The sequence below is a fragment of the Aphelocoma coerulescens genome, chromosome 12 (assembly GCF_041296385.1).
Source record: "Aphelocoma coerulescens isolate FSJ_1873_10779 chromosome 12, UR_Acoe_1.0, whole genome shotgun sequence".
NCBI lineage: Eukaryota > Metazoa > Chordata > Aves > Passeriformes > Corvidae > Aphelocoma > Aphelocoma coerulescens.
In genome coordinates this window covers 3,993,935-4,019,104 of record NC_091026.1, presented here as the reverse complement: position 1 = coordinate 4,019,104, position 25,170 = coordinate 3,993,935, and the positions used below count along the sequence as shown (strand labels likewise).

At 56.7% G+C, this 25,170-nt stretch overlaps 4 protein-coding genes across 8 annotated transcripts in view; 3 read left to right on the top strand and 1 right to left on the bottom strand.

Annotated features, from left to right (window-relative positions):
• Positions 1-2,085: 2,085 nt before the first annotated feature.
• IP6K1 (inositol hexakisphosphate kinase 1) lies at positions 2,086-10,354 on the top strand. 2 transcript variants are annotated; one of them, XM_069027902.1, is made up of 5 exons: positions 2,086-2,308; positions 4,521-4,731; positions 5,342-5,523; positions 6,828-7,003; positions 7,838-10,354. In XM_069027902.1, exons 1-5 carry the CDS (start codon positions 2,086-2,088, stop codon positions 8,345-8,347), a joined length of 1,302 nt encoding a protein of 433 aa, XP_068884003.1. In that variant the 3' UTR covers positions 8,348-10,354. The 2 variants fall into 2 exon arrangements, with proteins under 2 accessions (XP_068884003.1, XP_068884002.1); XM_069027901.1 differs by having other exon boundaries at positions 5,339-5,523.
• Positions 10,355-10,974: 620 nt separating this feature from the next.
• Positions 10,975-13,231, top strand: GMPPB (GDP-mannose pyrophosphorylase B). The gene is made up of 8 exons (XM_069027427.1): positions 10,975-11,175; positions 11,240-11,320; positions 11,394-11,442; positions 11,839-12,140; positions 12,227-12,305; positions 12,400-12,527; positions 12,704-12,886; positions 13,043-13,231. The coding sequence occupies exons 1-8, from the start codon at positions 11,047-11,049 to the stop codon at positions 13,172-13,174; spliced, it is 1,083 nt and encodes a 360-aa protein (XP_068883528.1). The 5' UTR covers positions 10,975-11,046; the 3' UTR covers positions 13,175-13,231.
• A 93-nt stretch (positions 13,232-13,324) lies between these two features.
• Positions 13,325-25,170, bottom strand: part of RNF123 (ring finger protein 123) — a 48,195-nt gene continuing 36,349 nt past the window's right edge. For 3 of the 4 annotated variants that reach the window (XM_069027422.1, XM_069027424.1, XM_069027423.1), the window contains 4 exons: positions 14,521-14,663; positions 14,088-14,182; positions 13,902-13,987; positions 13,325-13,792 (listed from right to left, as the gene is read on the bottom strand). In XM_069027422.1, the coding sequence (XP_068883523.1) occupies positions 13,693-13,792; positions 13,902-13,987; positions 14,088-14,182; positions 14,521-14,663 (424 nt within the window). In that variant the 3' untranslated portion in view covers positions 13,325-13,692. Of the gene's footprint in view, positions 13,793-13,901; positions 13,988-14,087; positions 14,196-14,520; positions 14,664-25,170 lie in introns of those variants that run through there. The other variant, XM_069027425.1, reaches the window with a different exon arrangement.
• AMIGO3 (adhesion molecule with Ig like domain 3) lies at positions 16,247-25,096 on the top strand. Its single transcript, XM_069027426.1, has one exon. It carries the CDS (start codon positions 16,444-16,446, stop codon positions 17,959-17,961), a length of 1,518 nt encoding a protein of 505 aa, XP_068883527.1. The 5' UTR covers positions 16,247-16,443; the 3' UTR covers positions 17,962-25,096.

The window sequence follows — 25,170 nt, the reverse complement described above, 5'->3', positions numbered from 1 at the left end:
CAGTCCTGAGCATCATGTGCATGTCTCCTGAGAGTGACAACTGTCACACAGATAAATCTTGTGTTCTCTTGTCCTATGAAGTTTAAACTACAGGAAGGAGTGAAGTTAAGCTTGTCCTCTGTATTGTTTGGAACAGCTGAAAGCTCTGCTTTAGTCATTGGCAAAATAAAAGAAATTGAATCCAAGACAGAGCTGCATCAGGAAGGGAAGACTTAAGTCTGTGAAATATTTGTCTGGAATCTGGGAAGTGCTGACCTCTTGCAGATGCTGGTACCTTGCTTGTTCTTGGATATTAACTATGTTAAACCCAACTAAAACATCTATGACTGTCTGCTGCTGAAATTTCTTCTTGTTGATAAAGCAAATAAGAGGGAGGAGAGAAATCCCGAGCATGTTTTTGTTTGTGATACAGCTTAGGCTCTGAGTGAGTTTGGGAGACAGACTTTGAGGGATGCCTTGAACAGACTTTGATAGGAGTTGCTACAGAGAGGGACCATTTATGTTGTGGGATTTTTTCCCTCCTATTCCCTGGCCCCTGCTTCAAAAGCCAGCTAAATATTCACATTATTTCCCTTGCACGGAATGTGGTGGTGTGGTCGTGTAACCACAAAAGGAAATGTTTTCCATGGGATCAGTGAGATGATTCAACTCAAATGTACGTACACTCATACTATCCCAAAAATCCAGTGCAAGGAAGCGAGCGGGAATGTGCAGACAAGGAGAGAGAAGCATTGTCCTGTTGTGGGGAATTTGGGTTAGATTGGGTTAAACATGTTCTGAAGTATCGCCCCTCCTTCTGAGTCTTTTGAGCTTCATCTCTGACACGGTTGAATTGGAGCAGGGGAGATGAGCTCGTGCTCATCCAGAACTTCCCCCGGCCTGGCGGTGTTGTGTAGCTGCAGAGACATCCCGTGGCCGGATGAGGAACAACGTGAGCCGTGTCCCTTGTTCAGGCCTCCAAGATCCCTCAGTTCTTGAATTGCTGCCCTTGGCTGTTGCTGTGCGAAGAAACTGGAAATTTGATGCATTCGGAAGCTGTAGTCACCACTTGGTTCTTGAACCAACATTTGGATAACTCATCGTTGTGAGGAAGTCCTGTGACATTTTCCCCAGCAGCCTCAGGAGCAGCTGTGATCTAAGCTGGAAAGGGCAAGTCATCTGGAGAGAATTTGGGCAGCTTTACTTTTCAATCATCCTGTGGCTATACCGGGCACTCTGCAAACATTAAAAGAGCATCTGCCTCTCTAAAGCACTTGTAATCTCCTTTGGATTTAGTGATATATCTTGCTTACCTCTAGAGATCAGAGCCTTCTTGTGTGTATAGGTGCTGTGAAATCATTAGAAAATTGTTGTCCTGAAAGGCTGGGAGTAATAAGGGAGAGAATCTGAGCAGAATCCATTCAGTTCCAGCACACACACAGTGACAGAATGACTGTCTTACTCTGCATCTTTCATGTCAGTGAGCCCTAAAGGAGGAAACAGTGTGACAGTAGCAGGTGAGCAGGAACTATTTAGTCATTTAGATGTTAAAAATGCAGAGGCACGAGGAGTGGAATTTACATTCTGAAAATGTTTGTACTGCCTGTGTCAGTCACCGTTACTGATAGGCAGGTGTGGGCTATAGCTCACAGTCTGCTCCACTGCCTTACTGATAAAACTAACAGGGAAGGAAATAGTATTTTCTAAAGATGGGAGGCTCGTAATAGCCATATCTCCTTCTTTGCCTGTCTGCTGTCAATCCTATTGGAGGAGCTCTGCATGGGACTGCCTCTGAATTGGTGTTTGTTTACCTGTAGGATTAAAGAGGTGGTGAGGAGCATGCTATAACAAGCAGGATGTAAACAGAAAACAGAAGAGGATACAGAGGATACAGATATAAATAAATACCATAAGCTTCTCCAAGTGAACAGAGGGTGAATGTAAGTGGTCCTTTACTAACAGGAATCTCCTTTTCTCTTTCAGATCACTGCAAGGAAGCAAATTGCCAGGATTTCCCCCCTGTGGCTGCCTGACCGCTGCTGAGCTACCCCTCCCAGCCCATGTGGCTCTCCCCATGCTCCAAGAGTACAACAGGTGCCCAACGCAATGTGTGTTTGTCAAACCATGGAAGTGGGCAAGTATGGCAAGAATGCCACTCGATCCGGAGACCGGGGGGTCCTGCTGGAGCCTTTCATTCACCAGGTGGGCGGCCACAGCAGCATGATGCGCTACGATGACCACACTGTCTGCAAGCCCCTCATCACCAGGGAGCAGCGCTTCTATGAGTCCCTGCCCCCAGAAATGAAGGAGTTCACACCTGAGTACAAAGGTGAGGCCTCTGGGCATTCCAGAATGCAGTTACAGCTTTCAAGAACCTGCCCTTCCATTTTCCTGCAGCTGTCTTGCTGTCTTTTGGTGTTACTTTACTTCTCTACTTTACTCTTTTGCAGGCTGGCAATTTGATAGCAGCACTTGGAAGGGAGGAAGGTGGTTTTTTGTAGGCACACAGAGCTGAATGTGCTCCTCTTTCTAGACAGAAAACATGCAGTGTGACAGTTGTAGTCCATAGTTTAAGGTTATGGATGCATAACAGAAGCAGTTTTATTACCAAGTTATTGTCAGTTGCAGCCTTGACCTTGAGCTAATGAGGCCAGATCATAGACTGAGCATTTGCACGTTCCAGTTCCATAATTTATTGCTTCCTCATCCAATCTCTTTTATGGACCCATAGCAGCAAGCTGCTGAAGCAGGAAGTACAGCTTTCCCAGTGCTGAGGTGCAGCCTTGTCCCCAGCTGCTTTGAAGGAGTGGAATTTTCCAGTGCCTGTGTCATTGTAGGAGATTGGCAGCTCAGCTGTGTCTTTCAGAAGCTCGATAGGCTTCCGGCCTTGTGCATTTATGTTCAGGATGGTGATGTGGTCAGGTAGCCTTCGTGGGGGCTCAGTGTTCCTGTTCCCTCTGCTGCTTTGTCTCCATGTGGCACTGGGAAGGTGGTGCTTTACGGACAGCTGGGACCACCATCTGTTCAGGGTCTTGCCTTTGCATCTGGCTGCAGCCTGACTGTCTCAAACCAGTGTCTACACACAGGTCATGAGTGAGAGGTGCAGTCTGAAACAGATGGGTCTTCTCTTACCCTCCAGCCACTCTGGGGCCACACAGTGCTCTAGTATCCCATCAAAAACACCACTGAAGCCTGTGTAGTTCCTAGAATCCCTATGATGTGAGTCTTTTCTGGGGGGGATGTTTTTAAAACCAATGAAGCTGATAGTCCAGATGGACTGTTGTCTTCTTGAGGTCAGATACTTCCTGGTACCCTAATGGCAGGGGGATGTGCATGTCCATCCCAGTGTGAGATTTCGTGCTGTGCAGTTTCATGATAGTACCAGAAATCTTTCCTACTGATCTGGGGGAGAGGAATACTGGGTATGATATTTTCTGTCTGAGCACTCAGATATTACTGTAAGACTTAACAAAGATATCTTGAGGAGCACATTCAGGCAGCACTTGGAGTGGCATTTATGTAGTGACATTCTGGAGTCCTGAGCTGCTCTGGAGTTGTGTTTGAGCCCCCTGAACCTTGTTAGCATTGTCCTGTGTAGATAAGGAGAAAGGGAGGACAGGAACAGGATGGCCTGCATCAGCTGAGCAGGACAAGGTTTTCTCATGTTTGTGATGAATCATTTGATTCAGTGCATCTGTCATTTGATACTCCTGGCAGCTAGTCAATACTAGTGACAAGCTAATGAAACATTTTGTCATTGCACATCAGGAGATGGGCTGATGGCCTCATTTTCAGGGCTGGGACAGTCCCAGAAATGAAGATGTCAGCCCTAACTGGAAGTGTCAGCGGTCCTGCTGTGTGGCTGGCCAGATATATTCTGAGTCTGTGCTGTGAAAGATCTATAACTTCCCTTGGACTGTGGTGCTTTCCAGGAGTCTTCTAAAGGTAAAACTGGACAGGACACATGGTCCTGCTTGCCTGCACTTGGCAGAGGTAGTTATGCTTCTAGGGCCCCCTGTTCTTATTGCTAGGGAGCCCTGGGCCCTTGCAGGTCCCTTTTTTGTGAGACTGGCTGACTTGTGGTAAGAGTGGTAGGTGTCACCTCAGCCTTAGGGCTCTGTACTTCATTGCTCTGATGCTGGAAAGCTGCTATAGCAGAGAAAGCACAGTCCTGCTTGGCCAGTGGTGTCCCTGTCAACAGCAGGAACGCTTTGGGGGGACATAGGTACTTACCCAAACAAGCCAGGTATTATTTCACATGCTTCGCTCCCCTCAGCATCTTGGCAGACTGCACTTGACTCTCTCCAGTTTGACGACATTTGCTGCAAGACTGAAGGAAGGAAATCAATCACACCCTCAGCCTACCAGCTGCACTTTTGTCCTTATTTCCTGCGGTGGCAGAGCTTCCCTCTCTTTCATTGCTCTGGGTTTGCTTTGCTGCTCTGTGAGCTACATTTTCATCTCTTCTGCTGAACATTTGGTTGCTAATGGTTGTGTATTCCCTCCCCTGGGAGAACTGATGTGTTACTTCTTCCTGGCAGGTGTGGTATCTGTCTGTTTTGAGGGAGACAGTGATGGCTACATTAACCTGGTGGCCTATCCCTATGTGGAGAATGAGGCTCTGGAGCAGGATGATCTGCCAGAGAGGGACCAGCCCCGGCGCAAGCACTCGCGCCGGAGCCTTCACAGGTCAAGCAGCGGCACCGAGCACAAGGAGGAGAAGCCTGGCCTGGCCAGTGACAGCACTGAAAGGTAAAACTTGGGAGGGCCCAGTGACAGCATGAAGAATGGGAGATCTCTCTTCCTTACTCCTTTGGTTGAGGGTATTTTGCAATTCCTTAAGGTGGCCAGGCTGTTGTGCACTTGCTAGCCCAGCACATTTTGGCACTGCAGACTGTGTCAGGAATTTTGCCGGGTTCAGGACCAACTCATTCACTTGAAATGCTTCTGACACAAGATAACTGTTGGCAGTATATCAGATGTGGAACCAAAGCATACAGAGTAGTTTTGAACATTATTCAGTCCACCTGGTTATTAATCCAGGGCTTTCTTCCCAGGGTATTTTGAATATGGGTCTCTGCTGGCTCACCACAGCCAGAGCTCCTGCAGAAATAAGTTTTCCTGCTTGCTCTATCTATTAGCAGAGTACAGCCTGGCAGAGATATTACATCAATCAGAGCCTAGAGCATGGGTCCACAGCCCAGGGTATTGGTGAGGATTTGCTTTTAAGAAGATTTGTGTTGTGTGCAGCAGGAGAAGGAGCAGGAGATGGTTGTGTGCCAAGGGAGGATGTGACAGTCGTAAGTATGTGAAGAACTCCTGCATTCTAACAGGCTGGTTTGTTCTGTCTTTACACCAGCAGCATCCAGGAAACAAAGAGTCCCAGGGTGGACTTGCACATCCACTCAGATGTTCCATTTCAGATGTTGGATGGGAACAGTGGCCTGAGCTCTGAGAAGATCAGCTATAACCCCTGGAGCCTGCGCTGCCACAAGCAGCAGCTGAGCCGCATGCGGTCGGAGTCCAAGGACCGGAAGCTGTACAGTATCCTTTGGGAAGCACAGCTGGGTGTGTCAGGCTGCTGCTGCCCTGGCCTTACCCGTTTTGTGCCTGAGGCAGCCAGGCCTGCATTTCCCTTGGCATTTCTGTCTCTCACACAACCACAGTTGAGTTACATGTTCCTTTTCGCTGTTCCTTCCTGCTTCCCATACTGTGACACTAATGAATCATAGAATGGTTTGGATTGGAAGGCACCAACTTTAAAGATCATGTCGTTCCACCTCCAGGCAGTGTGACTGACTTCTTCATATGGTTGAAGATGGGGTTTTTTTTCTGTGCCTTTCCTCCTGCTTTTGCTGGACTCACCAGCTTGTGTGGTTGTTTCGCCTGGATTCTGTTTTCCTCACATAGAAACAAACTTACTTTTAATAGCTGTATTCTTCATCATTTTAACTGCATGGGCTTCCTTCTCCAATTCTCAAGTGTGTGCTTGGAGACTCCAGCTTTTATTTTTAAATGGCTTGCATCACTTGCAGAGAAGGCATTCTCTTAGGCTGCCATCTCCTTTTTAAACACACTTCCTTGTTTTTATGAAGTTCCTCTTTCTAAACCAAACACAGTTTCTCTCTTGCAGGTTTAATCCAGCTGTGCTCTGGTTCCCATTTCAATGTTAACATGTTGATCTGTGCCCTGTGGGACTCCTTAGGGCAAACTTTTGGGGTTTTTTTCCCCCTTTTGGAACAAGTTGCTGTACAGAGTGCCTGGGGTGTGTTCTCAGTGCTGTGCCCCGATGTGGGGGGGTTGCCCCACTGTGTGCTGGTGACCTAGAGCTCCTGTTACTGTTCTGTTTCCTGGCTTTGTCACCTCCCCAGTTCCCCCCCTGTGTATTGGGCAGTGCTGCTGTTCTGGACAGGCCAACTCTGCCGTTACTTGACCCTTGAGTTTTCAGTCTGTGGGGATTGTATTGTTTATCCATATGGTCAGGTGGCTGATTTGATTAGACTTTTAAGCTCTCTCTTAATGGATCAGCAATTCCTACTGTACTCTGTCCTTCCTGACACCAGTGTTTAGCTTTTCAGTTTCCCCTCTGAATTTCCAGTACACATGCATGTGACCTTCCTGCTGTTGGCCGTTCCACTTTCTAGGCTGTTTCCTTCTACCAGCTGTCAAAGCCTGGGTCCACTGTTTGGGTTTTGTCCTGCTGTTCAACTCACCAAGCCATTTGTCTTGTCTATTCTTTGGTTCCTATTTGTTTGTTGCCCAGCCCTATCTCCTGCTAGCCCAAGTCCCTGTCTCTGGTGGCCCTGGGGTGTCTCTGGTGGGTGAGCTCTCCTTGACGCATATCCCAGAGTTCCTCTTGCTGGAGAATGTGGTGCATCACTTCAAGTTTCCCTGCGTGCTTGATCTGAAGATGGGGACCAGACAGCACGGAGATGATGCCTCTGAGGAGAAGGCTGCTCGGCAGATGAAGAAGTGTGAACAGAGCACTTCAGCCACCTTGGGTGTGCGTGTGTGTGGGATGCAGGTAGGGATCCCCCAGGCTGCAGATGCTGCTCTTTCCTTTTCACAGCTCCATTAAGCCTCCCAGTTAGTGTTTCCTACTGAGCACTGAATTTGAACTTCCCACTGCAGGTAGGTACCACCAGCACTCATGCTGTTTTTGTCTTCATTTCTAAGCCTAAAACAAAGGAACCTTCTTTTCCTGAGGTGGTGTGTTTGTCCAGAGCTCTTTTGTTAACTGACAGTTAGGGGATTTTCTAATAAAATTATTTTTGTGGCTTAGTGTTCAGCCAGAATGACAGTGCCTGGGGATGGAGGTGTCTGACATTTCCTTTTGTACTGCACTGATTGTTAAAAAGTTGCTCTGCTGTGCCTGGGCCTGGTGCACAAGGGTTTGCTGCTGTGCAATAATCGCTCATTTCCTCACCTGCCGAAGGAACCAGATCTTGTAACCCAGATCTCTGCCCACGGACTCTGAAGCAATGAGGGCTCCTCATTAATCACTTGCCACATAAAGGCAGTAGGTGTTGGCAGCTCCCGCTGCCAGGGGATTGTTGGAGTTGCTGTAAGACTTTGCTGTTAAACTCTTGGGGTCAGTTGTGCCATGCCTTTTGGGGCACTGGGACTGATGAGCCACCTTTTGGGTGTCCTGGGAGAGGACTAGTGCTCAGGCATCCTGAGTATGCCCCTGGGCTGCTCCCATGAGCCAAATTTGGGATTCGGGGAATGGCCAGAGCTGAGTCCTGCTCCAGTCATAAGGGGGACAGGATGAGTTCCCCCTGCCCTGTCAGTGCAGGACAGCTCAGGGCTTACTTAGCCTGTTGCTCCCACTTGATGTGCATTTCCTTTGGTGTTCCAGGTCTATCAGCTGGACACAGGGCATTACTTATGCAGGAATAAATACTATGGGCGCGGCCTTTCCATCGAAGGCTTCCGCAATGCCCTCTACCAGTATCTCCACAACGGCATTGAGCTGCGCAAGGACCTCTTTGAGCCTGTCCTGGCCAAACTGCGGAGCCTGAAGGCGGTTTTGGAGAGACAGGCCTCCTACCGCTTCTACTCCAGCTCCCTCCTCATCATCTACGACGGGAAGGACAGCCGGGCGGGGATGTTTGGGGAGCGGCGGCCGGAGGCGCGCCTGAAGCGGGTGGACGGCTCTGTCCCGGAGAGCCTCCAGGACAGCGGCAGCTCAGAGCCCGGCTCCTCGGCCCAGCCCAAGGTGGACGTGCGCATGATTGACTTTGCACACAGCACATTCAAAGGGTTTCGTGACGACCCCACTGTGCACGACGGACCTGACATGGGCTACGTGTTCGGGCTGGAAAGCCTCATCAACATCATGGAACAGATGCGTGAGGAAAACCAGTAGCCCTGGGCTGTGGCCTCTTATTCTTGTCCTGGTGGCAGGAGCAGACAAGATCACCTACTACCACAGGAAAAAGACAAATTTGGTTTTAAACAACTGTATTGCTCCATTGTTTTTAAAATGTACTTGGATAGAAGAGCTGAGGTGAGGCAGGATAGAAGAACTCCTCATGCTGACCAGACAGTTCTGACCACACTTGCTCTGCCTTCTGGAGGAGGCTCTGTAGGTGCCTGCTGGGTGTCAGGTGTCCTGGTTCTTCGCTCATCACATGTGCATTCTGGAGGGAGGACCTGGACATAGGGAAGAGAGAGGGCTCTTCACGAGGCTGGAGCTCTGGTGCGAGGAGCCTCCTGCCTCAGGCACCTCCTGCCTCAGGAGCCTCCCCTTTGAATTTCTCCCGAGTTATTTGGAAAGGGCACTTGCCTAACAGGTGGCAGCGTCTGTGGGGCCACTGGTGAGAAGTCAGAGGCCGGTCCCTGTGTTCGGTGTCGCTGGCTCTGCCCTGGGTTTTGCCGATGGGACTTTGCTTTTGATGCTGCCTTTTTCTGCTGTTTGGGCACTGTGAGTAGCCACCCCAAACACGGAAATGAAATGACCAAATGCAACCCCTGGCAGAGCTGTGGCTAGGAGGGAATGCCACACACCTGGAGCTGCGCTCGAGCCTGGGGTCTGCTCGCTCCCTGGTGGCATGGCATGGGCAGGCACAGGGCTCTGCAGGAGTGACTGCCCTGGACCATTGACTTGCAAGCACTCAGCTCGTGGGCTAGCAATAGTATCTGTAGCAGTTAAGATGACCCCAGCTGTGCAGCGGGGCATTTTGGACCATTTCAACCCTTCCCCTCCCGTAAAGTACAGAGTACGTCCCTCTAGCACAAAGCTGCCCTCTTCCCCCGGGGACCCTCTGCCCCCAGGCCCTGCTTGTCCATCAGGTCTGGGGGTGGTGGAAGGGGAGGCTGAGGCTTAGGGCTGATCCCCGTCTCCTCCCTGAGGGCCTGCAGGGGCCAGGTGCGGGGTGACCTAGCTGAGCAGTGAGTGCCACTGTCTTGACTGTTCAGCCCCACTGCCTGACTGTTCAGCTTTGCTTCACGGAGTCAGTCTTTCCCGAAATAAACGTCCTCCAGCCTCCTTTGATGAGGAATTAATGTTTGATACTGTGGCCTGGTGGTACCGGACTGTACCCTGCTCCACCTCAGCTCTCTCTGTGCTGGGGCCCTGGCTGCTCTCTCCTGCTCTCACTGACTTTGTTCCATGGCATTACCATTACCCTGTGTACCCACAAGGCCAGGGTTGGGGTTGGGGTTTTTTTAATTACTTCAGGAAAGTTTAGTTGGGGAATACTCGCATGTCGCATGTGTGCCGACTCCGTGTGCACAGAGGCTGCTCGCCTCGCTGCCCCAGCAGGCACAGGTCCGTGGCACTGGTGTGGAAGGGGACAGGAGAGCTGCCCGCTTTCTCTGCCTGTCTCCCAGCTCCTCAGAGCTTGCCCAAGCCACTGCTCCCCTGCCACCCCCTGGACAAGGACCTTTATCCACGGCACGCTGCTCTGCACTGGGTTACTTCATCGCTCCTGCAGGTCCCTACCTTGCCAGGACTCGCAGGATTTTCAGGGAACAGGTTTGCAGGAGGGAGGGAGGCTGGGTGAGTGCTGGGGTGTAGGTACCCACGACAGCCGTATTATTATTCCCTGGTCCTGGCCCAGCGTCGCCCATCATCGCCCATCTCTGCATGTCCTTGTACCCGCGGGCTGTGCTCGGCCAGGCCGCAGATCCTGGAGAGCCTCCTGCTGTCCCCCCGCGCTCATTCCTGCCCTTCCCCACCTCACTGGGCCGTGACGGACGGGCCACGCTGCCGGTGCTCAGTGGGAGCTGCCTTTCCCCCGCCCCCCTTCGGACCACCACGGTGGGACTCCACAGCTTGTACATAGCCTTGGCCCCGTTTGTTTTTACATGAATAACCACCCTGTTTGTGCTTCACAGAGAACCAAAAACCATTAAAGGATCTGTTTTTGTCCGTGGTGTGCCGTGCCTGCCTCCCACCGTCTGAGCCCGGGGACGGGGGTGGGGGGCTCGGGTGAATGTCCCCGCCCGGTGCTGCCGTGCCGCTGCTCTCTTCTCATCGGGGTCGCCTCGTCGCTGCTGCGTCCCGAGGGAGCTCCAGCTCCGGGCAGGGTGCGGTGGCTGCAGCAACGACCGGGCCATGCGGCGATGGGACCCGGGCGGGCGGAGGAGTGTGCGGGGCGGGCACTGAGGCCCGGGCGGGCGGTAGGACCCGGCGGGAGACGGGGCGGGGCGGTGCCGGGGCGGGCGGGGCAGTGCCGGGGCGGGCGGGGCGGTGCCGGGGCGGGCGGGGCGGTGCCGGGGCGGGCGGGGCGGTGCCGGGGTGGGCGGGGCGGTGCCGGGGCGGGCAGGGCGGTGCCGGGGCGGAGCGGTGCCGGGGTGGGCGGGGCGGTGCCGGGGCGGGCGGGGCGGTGCCGGGGCGGGCGGGGCGGTGCCGGGGCGGGCGGAGCGGTGCCGGGGCGGGGCGGTGCCGGGGCGGGCGGGGCGGTGCCGGGGTGGGCGGGGCGGTGCCGGGGCGGGCGGGGCGGTGCCGGGGCGGGGCGGTGCCGGGGCGGGCGGGGCGGTGCCGCGCGGCGGTGACGCGCCCGGTGCGCCCGGCGCTGACGTGTCGGTGCGGGCGCTGGCGTGGGACGCGGGACGCGCGGGATGCGGGCGCTGATCCTGGTTGGCGGCTTCGGGACGCGGCTGCGGCCGCTGACCCTGAGCCGGCCGAAGCCGCTGGTGGAGTTCTGCAACAAGGCGGTGCTGCTCCACCAGCTGGAGGCTCTCCGGCAGGTGGGGGCGCGGGGCGCGGGGGGCACGGGGGCCGCCCCGCGCCGGCTGACCCGCGCTCCCGCAGGCGGGCGTCAGCCATGTGGTGCTGGCGGTGAGCTACATGTCGGACGCGCTGGAAGCCGCCATGCGGGAGCAAGAACAACGGGTAAGGGCCCTTCCGCCTCCCCCCGCCTCTCCCCGCAACCCGGCCTGTCCCGCCGCTCACCTTGTGCCCGCAGCTCGGCATCCGCATCTCCATGTCCCACGAGAAGGAGCCGCTGGGTACAGGTAGGATTCGGGCAAGGGCTTGGGGCTGGGGGGGCGGGCGCAGGCGGGATGGAGGAAGTCTGGGGACATCCGGGTGGGTGCTGGGGGGATACCGGGATGGGTACGGCAGGGCTGGGGACGTTGGGAGGGGGGCACCATGGGCATTAGGGTGGGTATAGATGGGTAGGGGTGGGGAACACCGGGACTGGGACACCATGACTATGGATGGGTACGGCCTGGAGGAGCAGGGGCATCGGGAGGGATACGCCAGGATGGACATGGGCAGGACCAGGGACAGCGGGCCGGGTGAGGATCCAGAGGGCCTGGGGACTTGGGAGGGGCTCTGGGACGGGCAGAGGTGAGGCCAGCAGGACCTGGGCTCACCACGTCCCTGCGGCGTCACTCACGGGCGCGCAGCGGGGCCGCTGGCGCTGGCGCGGGACCTGCTGGCCGAGGACGGGGAGCCCTTCTTTGTCCTCAACAGCGACGTGATCTGCGAGTTCCCCTTCGCGGCGCTGGCCCGTTTCCACCGGCAGCACGGCGGCGAGGGCTCGCTGGTGGTGACCCGCGTGGAGGAGCCGGCCAAGTACGGCGTGGTGGTGTGCGAGGCCGACACCGGCCGCATCTGCCGCTTCGTGGAGAAACCGCGCGTCTTTGTGTCCAATAAGATCAACGCTGGGCTCTACATATTTAGCCCTGGCATCCTGCAACGCATCCAGGTACGAGCCAGGGTGCCACGCTGGGCCAGGCTGGGCCAGGCTGGGGGTCTGTGCCCCCTGCTCAGCCCTGCGCCCCGTCCTCGCAGCTGCGCCCCACCTCCATCGAGAAGGAGATCTTCCCAGCCATGGCACAGGATGGGCAGCTCTACGCCATGGAGCTGCAGGGTAAGGCCCTGTGTACAGTGCAGGCAGCATCAGGGGTCTTGCCCGCACGGCCACCCTCACGCTGGGGGCTGTCACCGTGGCTCTGTCCCCACAGGCTTTTGGATGGACATTGGGCAGCCAAAGGACTTCCTTACGGGCATGTGCATGTACCTGCAGGCGCTGCGGGCGCAGCACCCTGAGAAGCTGCACTCGGGGCCTGGTGTCGTAGGGAATGTGCTGGTGGTAAGTGCCAGCCCCCAGCACACCAGCCCTGGGCACGTCATGAGCTCTCTGCATTGTCCCACTGCTGTCCTCGCTGCCATCCTCAAGCATCCCTCTTCCCTGGCTGGCCAAGTGGCATGGGCTATGTCAAGAGCTGTCTGCCCTCCTGACCCTGTTATGGCCCCTCTTCCTTCCAGGACCCCAGTGCCAAGATCGGGGCAAACTGTGTCATCGGCCCCAATGTGACAATCGGGGCAGGTGTGGTGGTGGAGGATGGGGTGCGCATCAAACGCTGCACTGTGCTGGAAGGGGCCCGCATCCGGTCCCATTCCTGGCTGGAGTCCTGCATCGTGGGCTGGAGCTGCTCCGTGGGGCAGTGGGTGAGGACGTGGGTGTCCCTGCAGGGGATCGGGACTCGGCTCTTGCCCTCCCACCTCCTTGGGCTGTGGCTGCAGGGATTGTGGCCCTTGCAGGCAGGAGCAGGAGCCTGGCACTGGGCCCCGAGCCCAGGGATGTGACCGGGCCTTTCTGGGCAGGTGCGCATGGAGAACGTGACTGTGCTGGGCGAGGATGTCATCGTCAACGACGAGCTCTACCTCAACGGGGCCAATGTGCTGCCACACAAATCCATCGCCGAGTCTGTGCCAGAGCCACGCATCATCATGTAGCAGCCCCAGCAGGCCCTGCGCTCCCAGCTATCCTTGGATTAAATATTTATATTTCCATTTACTGTTAAGCATCACCTGAGTGCGGCCCCAACACTGGGTCACTCACCAGGGCTGGCCTGGCTTCCCCTTCCCCTCTTTCAGGGCACCACATAAGGAAGAATAATTTAATGCTGCTTTTCATGAAGTCAGCCCCCAGCCAGGGGCAAGTTAACAGCCCGAACACCCAGCCCGGCCCCCCTGCCCTGGCCCCGGGACTGCTGTGTGTTCCCAGTGCTGCCGCAGAGCTGAAGCCTCAGGCTCCCCTCCCTGAGAACAGCCCACGGGGCAGAGAGGCTGCTGGGCACCGGCCTCTCCCACCCTGCAGCCCTCCCACCCCACGCTGCTGCCCCATGCTGGGTCCTGACCCTCTGGGTGAGGGTCCCACAGCCTTGAGCAGGGCAAGCGTTTGGGGAGAAGCCAGCGTGGGGTGGGGGGGCTGCCCTGCTCAGCTGGGGGAGCCTGGGGTGTGGGGCTGGGCTCTAGGAGCTGGCTGGCTTGGTGAAGTCATCGACCCCCGTGATGGTGGCCTTACAGAAGAAGCAGTCCTTGTTGTTCATCAGGTGCTGGTTGATGCAGGCTCTGGGACAGAGGAGGAAAGAGCATCAGCCCCCATCCACATGGCAGAGGGCAGGGCCAGGGGCTGGAAGTCATCCTGGTGGAGGTCAGACATGGCATGGGAGCTACTCACTTGCATGACTTGTGGGAGCAGGGCCTGAAGATGGCTGAGATGGGGTGTGCGTAGCAGATGGGGCACAGGTCTTCCTCACTGGTGGGCTGTGGGGGTTACCAGGCAGTTAGCAGTGGTAGCCAAAGCCCCGTGTCCCAGGCCTGCTGTTGAGGACTGGGACAGGGCTGGGGGAGGGGGAGAACTCACCAGTGTGGTAGCAGCCGCCTGCTTGGACTCCTCACTCAGATGGTTCAGCATCTTTTCCACCTTTGCCAGCTCCTCAGCACTGATATACTCTGTGTCTGGGGGGTCAAACTGGGCGTGTGTGGGGTGGGTGGGACCCTCAGGCTGCCCTGAGGCTGCTGAGTGATGCACGGGGGGCTGTGGCTGCCCTTAGGGACCAGCCAGGACAGGGAGCACTGGGCACTGAGAAGGGCAGAATTACTGGCTGGCACTGGATACATTCCCATCCAAAGTGCTACTGCTGGGGTGGTGGAGGAGGGCACAGACACCTGTCCCCAAGACTAAAAGGGCTGGGACATGTTGCAGGGGACACAGACACCAGCAGCCCCATTCCTCCCTCCCCAGCTGTGGTGGGTGGTGAGCACAGCCCAGCTCCCAGTGCAGGGCCAACACTTACAGGTGTGCAGGGAGAAGTGGCGCTTGTCCGTGGCCGGGGCGGCCGCTGCCAGGGCCGAGGGCTCGGCATGGCCCAGCAGGTACTGGATGGAGCGCAGCTGGAAGCAGGGATCCGCCAGCAGCACCGCGGTCGCGCGCTCGGTCCTGCCAAGGGACACAGACCTCAGACCACAGACAACCCAGTATCGCACACCAGTATCCCCAGCTGGTGTCCCCTCAGCCCAGGGGAATGTGCTCAAATGCAGCCAAAGAGCAGCAGCCATCCTCCTCCTCTGCCACCCTGACTCAGAGGCTCCAGGATCGATGTGGTGCTTCAGCACTTGCTGAGGCTGCAGCCCTCAGGCCAGTGCCTGAGCCTGGGTTGCTGCAGGGCGGCTGAAGCAGCCAGTGCTGCCCTCGGTCACAGCACCTCGGGGGAGATGCTCCGCAGAGGCTCACGCCAGGGGCTGGGGCCCTCCTGCACCATGGGGACAGCTCAGCGTGCCCTCAGGGCAAGCAGGTCCCCCCACAAGGCAGGAGGGAGAAGTTGTGGCTCTCCCTGGCTTCAGTGGGGACAGCCAGGACGGATGAAGGTCGCCTTAATGAGTGTCTCCATCGGGCACCAGTGCCGCGGCCTGGTAACAGCCCTCGGCAAGGAGCAGAGCTGGCTCCGTGGCTGCCCCAGGGGCAAGCACAGCTGCCCCAGCGGCAGGAGGGGCAAGGGAGCAGCCATTCAGTACAGGCTGAGCCGGGGCACAGGGGGTTAACAGCCCCTTGACTTGCAGCAGCCGCAGCCGCCAAATTAGCTTTTTGCTGCCCTAATGGAAACCAATTCCCCAGCTCTCCTCTTCCCACTAACCGCCCGAGCTCTGGATAATGACATTCCTGCGTGTCCTTCACCCTATGGCCACTCCTTCCCCCGCGCAGCCCGCGGCACCCCCTCTGCCGTGGGGACCCTGCCGAGCTCACCCCAGGGCCGGGGGTGCCGGGGGGTCCCCAGCTCGTGGGGGTGCTGAGGATGAGGGCAGCGGGAAGAACCACGGCTGGGAGAGAAGCAGCACCCGGGGGGTGCCCGCCATCCCCACTCCCAGCCCGGGTGCAGGACGGGACACGAGGGGCTCCCAGAGGTGACGGGTTTGTTCCAGCGTTCTGCCAGAGGCAGATGCACGGACTGCAGCCGGTCGCGGCTCTCCGGCGGCTGCACACCGCTACGGCCGAAGTGGTCCTGAGCTCCCCTGGGGACAAGCGACCGCGCAGGGTCGGTGCTGGCTGCGCATCGCTCTGCCCACTCGCAGGGAGGGCCACGGCGAGGGACGGGGCCAGGGACCGGGCCAGGGCCACCGCCGCGGCCACCACTCCCCGCGCCGGGGCCAATGGGATCCCGCCCGGCCCCCTCTCCGCGCACCGCCCGCGCGTAAATAGGGGCAGGAGCGGGACCGCGCTCCCGGAGCGCGCCCGGCTCCCGGAGATGCTGCCCGGGAGGGAGCCGGACGGGGCTCCCGGAGGCTGCAGCGTGCGGATGTGCCCCGGCGGCGCTGAGCCCTGAGAAACTTCGCACTCTAGGGATGAGCAGCTCCAGGAGGCAGCGAGGCGCCCGCCCAGCCGGACACACAGCCCCGGAGCGCCCGAGCGCCTCAGCCCCCTGATGCTGATCGCCGGCTCCCGCCCGATCCCCGGCAGCCCCCGGCCGGCCGGAGCACAGGTACGAGGCAGCCTCGGGTGAGCCGCGGCAGAGCCGGGCAGGGCAATGCTGCCCCGCAGGTCTTTTCAAGCCCCACGGCTGGAATCGGGATTCTCTTTCGCGGGGTGCTAAAGGGCATCTGTGGATGCTTAGTAGAGCCAAGCCGGCACTGGGGGTGAGAAGGGAGACGGCGGCAGATTTTCTCTCGCGTCTCATCGAGCCTGGCTGTGCTGCCGGGCTGTACAGAGGCTTCTGCCCACCACAATGTCCTCGCCGGTGCCCCTGGACCCGCTTTGGCCGCGAGTGGCAAAGCTGTTCCTGCTGCTGCTCCAGCTGCGCGCTCCCCGAGCCTCCCCGCAGCCCCACCGCTGCCCTGCCGCCTGCATCTGCACCTCCGACCTACTGAGCTGCAGCCGGCAGATGCTGCTGCGGGTGCCCCAGGCACTGCCGCCCACCACCACCACGCTGGACCTCAGCCACAACGCCCTCACCCAACTCCACGACCGCTGGCTGGCCACCCTCCCGCACCTCGAGGCCCTTCACATCAGCCACAACCAGATTCGGAACCTTTCTCCGCGGGCTTTCCACAATGCCTCCTTCCTGCGGCACCTGGACATGTCCTCCAACTACCTGCACGCCGTGGAGACGCACTACTTCGAGGCGCTGGTGAGCCTGGAGGAGCTGCTGCTCTACAACAACCGCATCACGCGGGTGGATGAAAACGCCTTTGCCAAGCTGAGTGGTCTGCGGAAAGTCTACCTGAGCTGGAACAACCTGACCACCTTCCCCTTCCATGCAGTGCAGGGGCTGGGAATCTACAACCTGCGCACACTGGACCTCTCCTCCAACAGTCTGAGCAGCATCCCCGTGGAGGTGCTGGCAGCTCTGCCCGAAAACGTCGGCAATGGCTTGTATCTGCACAACAACCCCATCAGGTGCAGCTGCCCGCTCTACCTGATGCTCCAGCGCTGGAATCAGCAAGGTTTCAGCTCTGTGAAAGATTTCTTTGAGGAACACACCTGCAAGGTGTCTGACAACGTGCCCCGGTCCCTGATCAAGTTCCTCAAACACAGCCACATGTTTGAGAACTGCTCGGCGAGCACCAAAGACACAGACCTCTTGCACTTGGAGGCGATGGTGGGCCAGCCCATCCTGCTCACCTGTAACACCAGCCTGCTGCAATCAACCACCACCTACATGTGGATCACCCCTAACCACGAGCCCATCAAACACCCTGGGAACAGCAATCGCTCCCTGGAGGTCTATCACAATGGCAGCCTGAGGATCACCGTAGCCAAGCCCTGGCTCTCGGGGGTCTACGTAGGCTTGGCCATGAACAGCCCCTACAACTTCAGCAGGATGTGCGAGTTCAACGTGACCGTCCTCTACCCCAAGCCAGCTGAGGAGACCTTCAGCACTGGCCTCACAACCCTGCTGGGCTGCATTGTGAGCCTGCTGCTGGTGATCATCTATTTGTACCTCACGCCGTGCCGCTGCCTGGGCTGCTGCAAGAAGCCAGCCCCGCTCAGCCCCCCGCAGGAGTGCAGCGCCCAGTCCTCCATCCTCAGCACCACTCCCCCTGCCACCGATGGGCCAAACCGCAAGGCCAGCGCCAACAAACATGTTGTCTTCCTCGAGCCCATCAGGGAGACACAGAACGGCAAGATCCGCCTGGCCCTCGGCGAGGACTTCCCTGACCCCAAACACCTCAAGGTCCTGCAGCTGAAGTCGGACTCAGAGTCCATCAGCTCTGTCTTTTCTGACACCCCCATTGTGTCTTAGTGGGAGAGAGCTGGGAGCAGATCTGAGGCCTCCCAAGAGCTGGTCTCCTCCATCACTGCTAGAACAGGATTACTGGGCATCCTGAATTCCTGGCTGGACCACGACCCACGGGAGTGATTGACATCACCCACAACCGCTTCAGCCATGGGCTCCTGGTGGGTTCTGGGCCATGGGCACATTGGTGCCCAGCAAGAGCACCCTGCATAATCCACTGGCAATGGCCGTGTTAGCACAAGGGTAACGCTGATGAACCCAGCATGCTGGAGAAACGCCCCTTCATTTGGGCACCTACCCTCCCTAATGTAACACCAGAGCTGGGGGTCTGCCATGTCCCCAGGCATGAGATGCCCAACCTGACACCACTGCCACAGACCAGGTCAAGGGACAGCTGTGACAAGTGAGACACTGTCCTGGCTCATGCCAGGACCCTCAGGAATGGTGATGCCACCGTCCTCTCCCAGCCCATGGCAGTCCCCATCAGTATGCCATGGCTGAGAGCAGGAGACTGTGACCCCATCACATGTGGGGGGTACACACCCTCTCCCCAAACGTGGCCACGCAGGAGGGATGGAGCTCAGCGCCTGACCAGCCACGCAGCCAAGCAAACCTTACAAGCTTTTGCTTCCCGAGAAGCTGTAAATCGTCAAAGCAGGATTAGGTGACGAGACACAGCGCCCCAGCCCGCATTGCTCAGAGCTCTCCGTGCCACCAAGGACACTGAGGTCTCCGATGCACCACGCGCTCCTTCGCTGCTTCTCCTTGAGGCGGACACGCGCTGCTCAAGCACAGCTATTTAGGCAGTAACCTAATCAGCCTATCGATAAATGTGAGTAATCCTCCCCTCTCCTGGGTCGTAATTCTCTAGTTCCATTGGAATAAAAATGCCTATTTTTTTAAGCTCACGCTGGGCTGAGTGTCTCCTTGCCCTTGCAGCAGTGTGCAGCCACCCCGCAGCTTGTGGACACAGCGGTGGGAGGCTGAGATCTGAGGGAGCCCCGAATTCCTGCAGGCCCAGCACACGGAGCCAGGCAATCTGCACTGGATTGGCAGCCTCTGTTCCCATCAAATGGCCTTCAGGTGGCCTTGGCAAGGGGGTAAAATGTGCTGGTGGCCAGTGGTTTGTCCTTGGGAGGGCAGGTCTCCAAAATGATGCTTCGGAGCTGGGGAAGGAGCAGCACCAACTGACATGAGGGCATGTCCAGACCCGAAAGGAACAAGCAGGGTTTAGATGCAGGGGAAAGGCACTGCTAGGGATGGGATTGGCCCTGCTTTTGGCTTAGTCCTGGTGCTCCCTGCAGATAGAGCCCCCCACTCGTGTCACCTGCACTGCCTTCCCTGGCATCCACCCTTGCCTCTTACTGAAACAGGGAGTGCTTCTGCTCCCTCCAAAATACCTGTCTGATCCCACAGATGGATAAGGGTATCCTACCCATCTGCCAGTCACCAGTATCCCATCCACAGCTGGAGCAGGAGCACGTGGCCATCACACACAGCACAGGAGAGGCTGGGGCTACCCTGTGGGCAGGAGCACAGCTCAGCCACCACTGGGACCAGGATCCTTCTGAGACCTGCAGCCCCTCCCACGGCTGAGCACCCTGGTCCCAAGAGCTGCTGGCAGCCCTGTGACTGGTGGGAGGGTAAAAACTCTGTGGCATCGGGACCACACTAGCACACATCCTTCGACTTCTTTGGCCAGGAAAGAAGCCGCTTTTATCGCAGCAAAAACTCGACTTTAAGCCCAAATAAATTGCTAAAACCAGCCCCCCACCCCATCCAAAGAAGGGAGAGTGTTTGGGAGAGCAGCTCTCCTGAGCCAGCCCGGCCTCCCAGCGCCACTCCTTACAGTGACCTTGCACAGCTCCGTGCGATCCGTGGCCCGCGGCCGGCGGAGATGACGGATGCGCAGTGACAGGCCCCGCTGGCCTGTGCCCTCGCTCCACACACCCGCCACCGCTGGCCCTGTCACCTCACGTTAGCACAGTGTCCTGATGGGCCCAGGACACCGTGCCGGCCACACCGGGGCTGCCAGGGGGTGATGGGGTGCGTCGGTGTCAGACACAGAGGTGAGTGGCACCTTGAGGGTGGAGCTGAGGTGCTGCCATCACCCCTGGCTTCGCACCCAGGCAGGGATCCCATGGGAAGGAAGGTTTGAATTTGACCTGGGAGCGTCTGGGAAAGAGAAGAGATGCAGCTGACTGCACCCAGGCCCAAACCAGTCAAGGGCACTGATCCAAGTGTGACCTGATCTGCTGAGACAGTGCAAAGCCCATGCCAGAGCATGTGCCATATCTAAGCACCGCATCTTCCTCCAGAAGGAAAGACAGTGCTGCTCTGGGCCCCAGCACCAGGAGTGGGTGTTACCCACCCATTATTGCCTTACCATCCTTTTCTGTCTCCTCGAAAATCTTCCCCTTCTCCACTGCCAACACCAGCTTCCCAGGCATTAGTGCTCCTGCAAACCGGCATCCTCTGCTGAGGATAATGACTGAAGCTTGGGGAAAGCTCAGGGAGTGTAAGAAAAGCTCCCAGGGGCTTTTCCAGGGCCACACCAGCCTGAAAAAGCCCAGGAGAGTTCTTCTAGGCTGGCTGCAATTCTCCTATCCCTGCAGGAAAGCTGAGGCTTGCTCTCTCAGGTTTGTATCCGTGCTGCCCTCAAGGGATCCCACTGCCTTTACCCAGGAAAGTCCTGCTGCTGCTTTTCACGCATTCCTGATGCTCAGAAAGGATCCCACACCACATTGCTGATCCAAATGAGCACTGGAAGGCGGTTTGGACTGTCAAAGCAGTTCATTAGGCAGCCTGAAAGGCAGAACATCTCAGTGAGGAAAAACAGCCAGGAGCAAAGCCTCTCTGACAGGCAGGAGTTGGGAAACCTAATGGATGTTCCCCAAGGAATACACTGTCCTCTCTTGGCAGCCATCTCTACCATTACACCCCTGGCTCCCTGCCACACCTCCCTCCTGCTCCTTGACTCTGCAGGGTAAAGTAATGGGTCAGCACAAAGCTTGGTGGCCCTGGCACACAGGGACCCGTGCCAGCATGTGCAGGGATAAGGACCAGCTTTGGGGACCAGTGTCCAACACTGACTCCTGTCTCCCCTGACACCTCACACCTCAGCTAGGACAACGAGGGTGCACTGAATCTCAGTCCCATCCTGTCCTCCTGTCACCAAGGATGAACACATGATGAACATGGTGGGGGCCTGGATCCTTTCCTTATGATGCTCACAGTTTTCCAGAGAGCTCAAATCAGCAAAGCCTGGTTCTGACCAGCACAAGGCCTGCTCCAGCCTCCCAGCATGTGCCTGACAGCCCAGAGGGGCTGCGAGAGCCCAGCCCTGGCAGTCCCATCACTCAGGATGCAGCACTTGCAGCTGGCACCTTGTAAAAACACTGACCACACTCCTTTTTCAACCACAAAACCTAGGCCAGAGCTAATAATTCTTCTGTGCTCTGGCTCACACTCACCCCGATGTTACACACTGCAAAACTGGAGTACCACCCATTTTCTGAGTCTTTAGAGTGAGGTACCAAGGACTCCTTTAGACTGTCTGGTCCATGAAATGTCTACTCCTGCCCCTCCTTCCACCACAACCTGCTCACCAACACTGTTGAGAGAGCATTAGTGTTTAAGGGATCAGTAATTACAAAGTTTTATGGGAACTATGCAGAAAATGCCCATGTCCACAGGAGCAGCCAAGCCCCCAGGGTCCCAGCAGCACTCGAGCACACAGGTGGGTGGCCAGGCTGTTTAGGAACCGGCAGGCTGGGATCTTCTGATCTTTCAAGCGGAGGTGATCCCAAAACCCTGGGGATTTAGCATTTGTTCATTTAGCAACTGAGCAGTCTTCTTAGCCTTCCTCTTCCACCCAGTCTTGTGCCTCCTCACCTTTCTGCTCACCAGTACATTACTTCTGCCCTGGGCACCTCTTTGTCTCCTCCCAGCCCATCTCTCTGCTCCCATCTGTAGTTTGCAAAGGAGAAGAGTGCGGAGATCCAGACGGAAATATCCCAACATCACACCAGCTCAGTGCTGCTTCTGGCAGGTCCCACTGGCTCCTGCTCAGCATCCCACTGCCTCAGCATGGTTGTTTCTGGTCCAGGATCCCCATTCTGTGCTCTGATGGCTGGTACCACCATGTTCCCGGTGAGCACAGTGCTTTTCCTTCTGTCCTCTCTGTCCTTCATGCAGAAGTCCTTGGGAGAAGCACCTTGAAGGCTCTTTAGGACTTGTCCTGTACAGACTGGTTCACTGGCTCCTTGCATGTGCCCCAGCCGTCTCCTCACCCCGACAGCATCACCTCCCTGCCTCTGAAGGGATGGAGGGAGTATGGGGGAAGCCCAAGGAGCAGAGCAGTGGCCCTGCCCTGACAGAACACAGCTCATCTCCACTCTGGGATGGCCACTCCCTTCCCACAAAGCCCATCCTAATTACAGCATGCCCGCACACACAGGCGACCACAGCCTCACCTCTGGGCCTCACCCCTTCCCCTGCCACTCGCTCTTGCCAGGATCCTGACACCAGCTCTGGCCAACGCCGCTCCATTAGCTCACTCTGACAGAGGCTTAATAGAAAATCTGCTCAATTATTTAGCAAGCAGACAAACGGGAGGATGATATTGCCCGAAGACAGCCAGGGTCTGTGGCATGGATTCAGCCCAGCTCCTGGCTCAGCCTGGCAGATCCTGCCTTCCCTCTCCTCCCCGCTCAGTCATCAAGGCTGGCAGAGGGAGCAAAGGGACATCCCTGCCCTCGGCCCTGCCAGCCCCTGAGACTCCCCAGTGCTGCCCAACAGCTCTCAGACCCAAGGGCTGGGAGGAGGCACTGAAGCTTTGGCTCACCATGAGCAGCACCAGCCCGTCCTGCCTGACCCAGCAAGGAAATGCACCTCTGCTCTCTCAAAAGCACAGACTGCTCCATCCAGGGACTACAGCGAATGATGGATCAACTGTCTCACCACAGCCTGGCCTGGGCAATGTTCCCTTTCCTTGCGCTTAATGGCTCTGTTTGATGCCAGGAGTTCACAGCAAGAGGACTTGATGCCTGGATGAGAGTCCTGTGCTGGGAAAGGAGCAGCTGAGGCATCCAATTGCAGCCTGGTAACACAACTGGATGAGTTGGCAGGGCCCTGGCTCTACTTACTTACTTACTTCCCCACTGCAATGTTCTCATCCCATAAACAGGACTTCATTCCTTCACTACCAGATGAGCCCGTTCCCTATGGCCCAGATGTCTGCAGCACCTTCCAACCAAGTGCCTGGCACAGAGGCTGCTTGCTGGGTTAGAGGCAACCAGAAAAAACACAGCCAAACCAAGGAAGTCCCCAAGGTCCTGTCCCTGTCCTCATTCTCTGGGGCACAGCCTCCTCACAGGGAACCAGCCAGGGTCACCCTGTCTCTGGTAATTCCAACAGGGATGCTCCTATGTGCAAATGTGGGTTGGAAAATCTCTCTGTTAATGATTTCTGGCAATCTGGGAGTTACCAAATGGGACCTGGAAGAGATTTCTACAAGCTTTCAGCACTGCCCAGGCAGAGTCCTTCTGGGGAAGGACAAAAGCCTGTCCTGTTATCCTGCTTGCTGCACTGAGAGGGAGAAAGGAAAAAGGGAAGCTGTCAACACATGAGTTCACATAAACGGGTCTGCTCTGGAGAGCCTGGTTACATACAGGACCCTTTAAATCTCTTCAGCCATGGCAATCATCTCCCTTGGGAGTGTACAGACCTGAGGAAGGTTTGAATTCTCCCTTTCCATTCCTCTTATTCACCTGGAGACAGATGCTTCCCAATGCTGTGCTCTGGGCCAGCCATTGTTGATACGCACCATCTCTCTGGGTTTTGGGCGACTGCACCTCCAGGTTTCAGCACCCTGTGGTGATGGTGCCTTGGACAGAGCATGAAACCAGGGCTGAGCCCTTGAAGAATTCAGGCAGCAGAAAAGCCCCAGTGGTTCCTCTCACACCTGCTGGTTTTCTCCACCCCATCTCTGTTTGCCACTTCTCCACGTGGCTGCACGGACCAGAGGCACTCTGTGAGTGGGGTGCAACACCCAGTCCTCAGTTCAGAGCACTGCCAAGAGGGTGGGGGCTCAGTTCTCCCTTCCCCATGACATACTCTGCCTTTGATCTCTGCCACCCCCTCTGCTCAGGCAGCAGTGCAGGGTCTCTAAGCCACCTCCCTTGGTTCTTTTGTCTTGATTGACCTCAATGGCTCCCCTGCAACATTTGCTTGCCTTTTATAGATCACTGACGTATCAAACCTCAGGTTTAGTGCATGGCTTTGCAAAATCACACAGAAGAATTTTGGTTTATGGATATTTTTACCTGGGCTTCCTCCTATTCTGCCTTCTGCTTCTCCCGCTCAGTTAGGTCCACCTTAAGGACATGATGCTTTTCATGCATCATTCCACTATTTTGCATTTATTTCTCCTTTCCAGTGCTCAGGGAAATGACTACAAAGCCCTTGAACATCAGAGACTTGCCACTTCCCTAGAGCACAGTGCCTCTGGTTTGTAATGGTGCAGCCCAAGGCATGAAGGATGCTGTTGGCACACAGGGGACAGTGCCACTTGGTGATGACACTGGCTGCCTGGAATTCACAAACCCAAAGCACAACGGGCTTTTCAGGCTTTTTTTTGGAAGCTTTCTGTCTCCCCAGGACTCCCTGCAGGTTAGGAAGGATGTGACTGATATCCCACTACCATCTCCCCAGCACTCTTTGGAGTTTGATAAACTGAGGGACAACCCTTCTCCATTTTGACCTGACAAGTGACCTGGCCTGGGAGAGATGTTCAAGGGAGAGACAGGCAGGGAAGAACTTCTCATCCTGGCATGCAGGGAACTGTTTTATCACCTCCCTCTTCCCTTCAGGAAGAAGTGTCTAGTTGTGGCATCAAATTCATGATGTTTGCCCTTTCCATGGAGCAAGGTTCTGGGAGTGAGCAAAATCCACCTCTGTTCACAGCCCAGAAAGGCCACTGATCAATGACCTCGCGCCCAGGTTTTGGCACTGTCACACTGGGGGCTGTGAGACTGGTGCAGCAGCCACAGGAGGCAGGTTATAATTAGATATATTTGTGTATATCTTTGAGTCCTTGAGAGAAGAAGCTGAAAGACTGGCTGCAGGGCTGAGCCGCTCGGCCAGATGGGACTCTGCTCTCTGCAAAGCCAGAGACTATTGTGTTCTCCAGACATGAAAAAAGCAGGATCTACA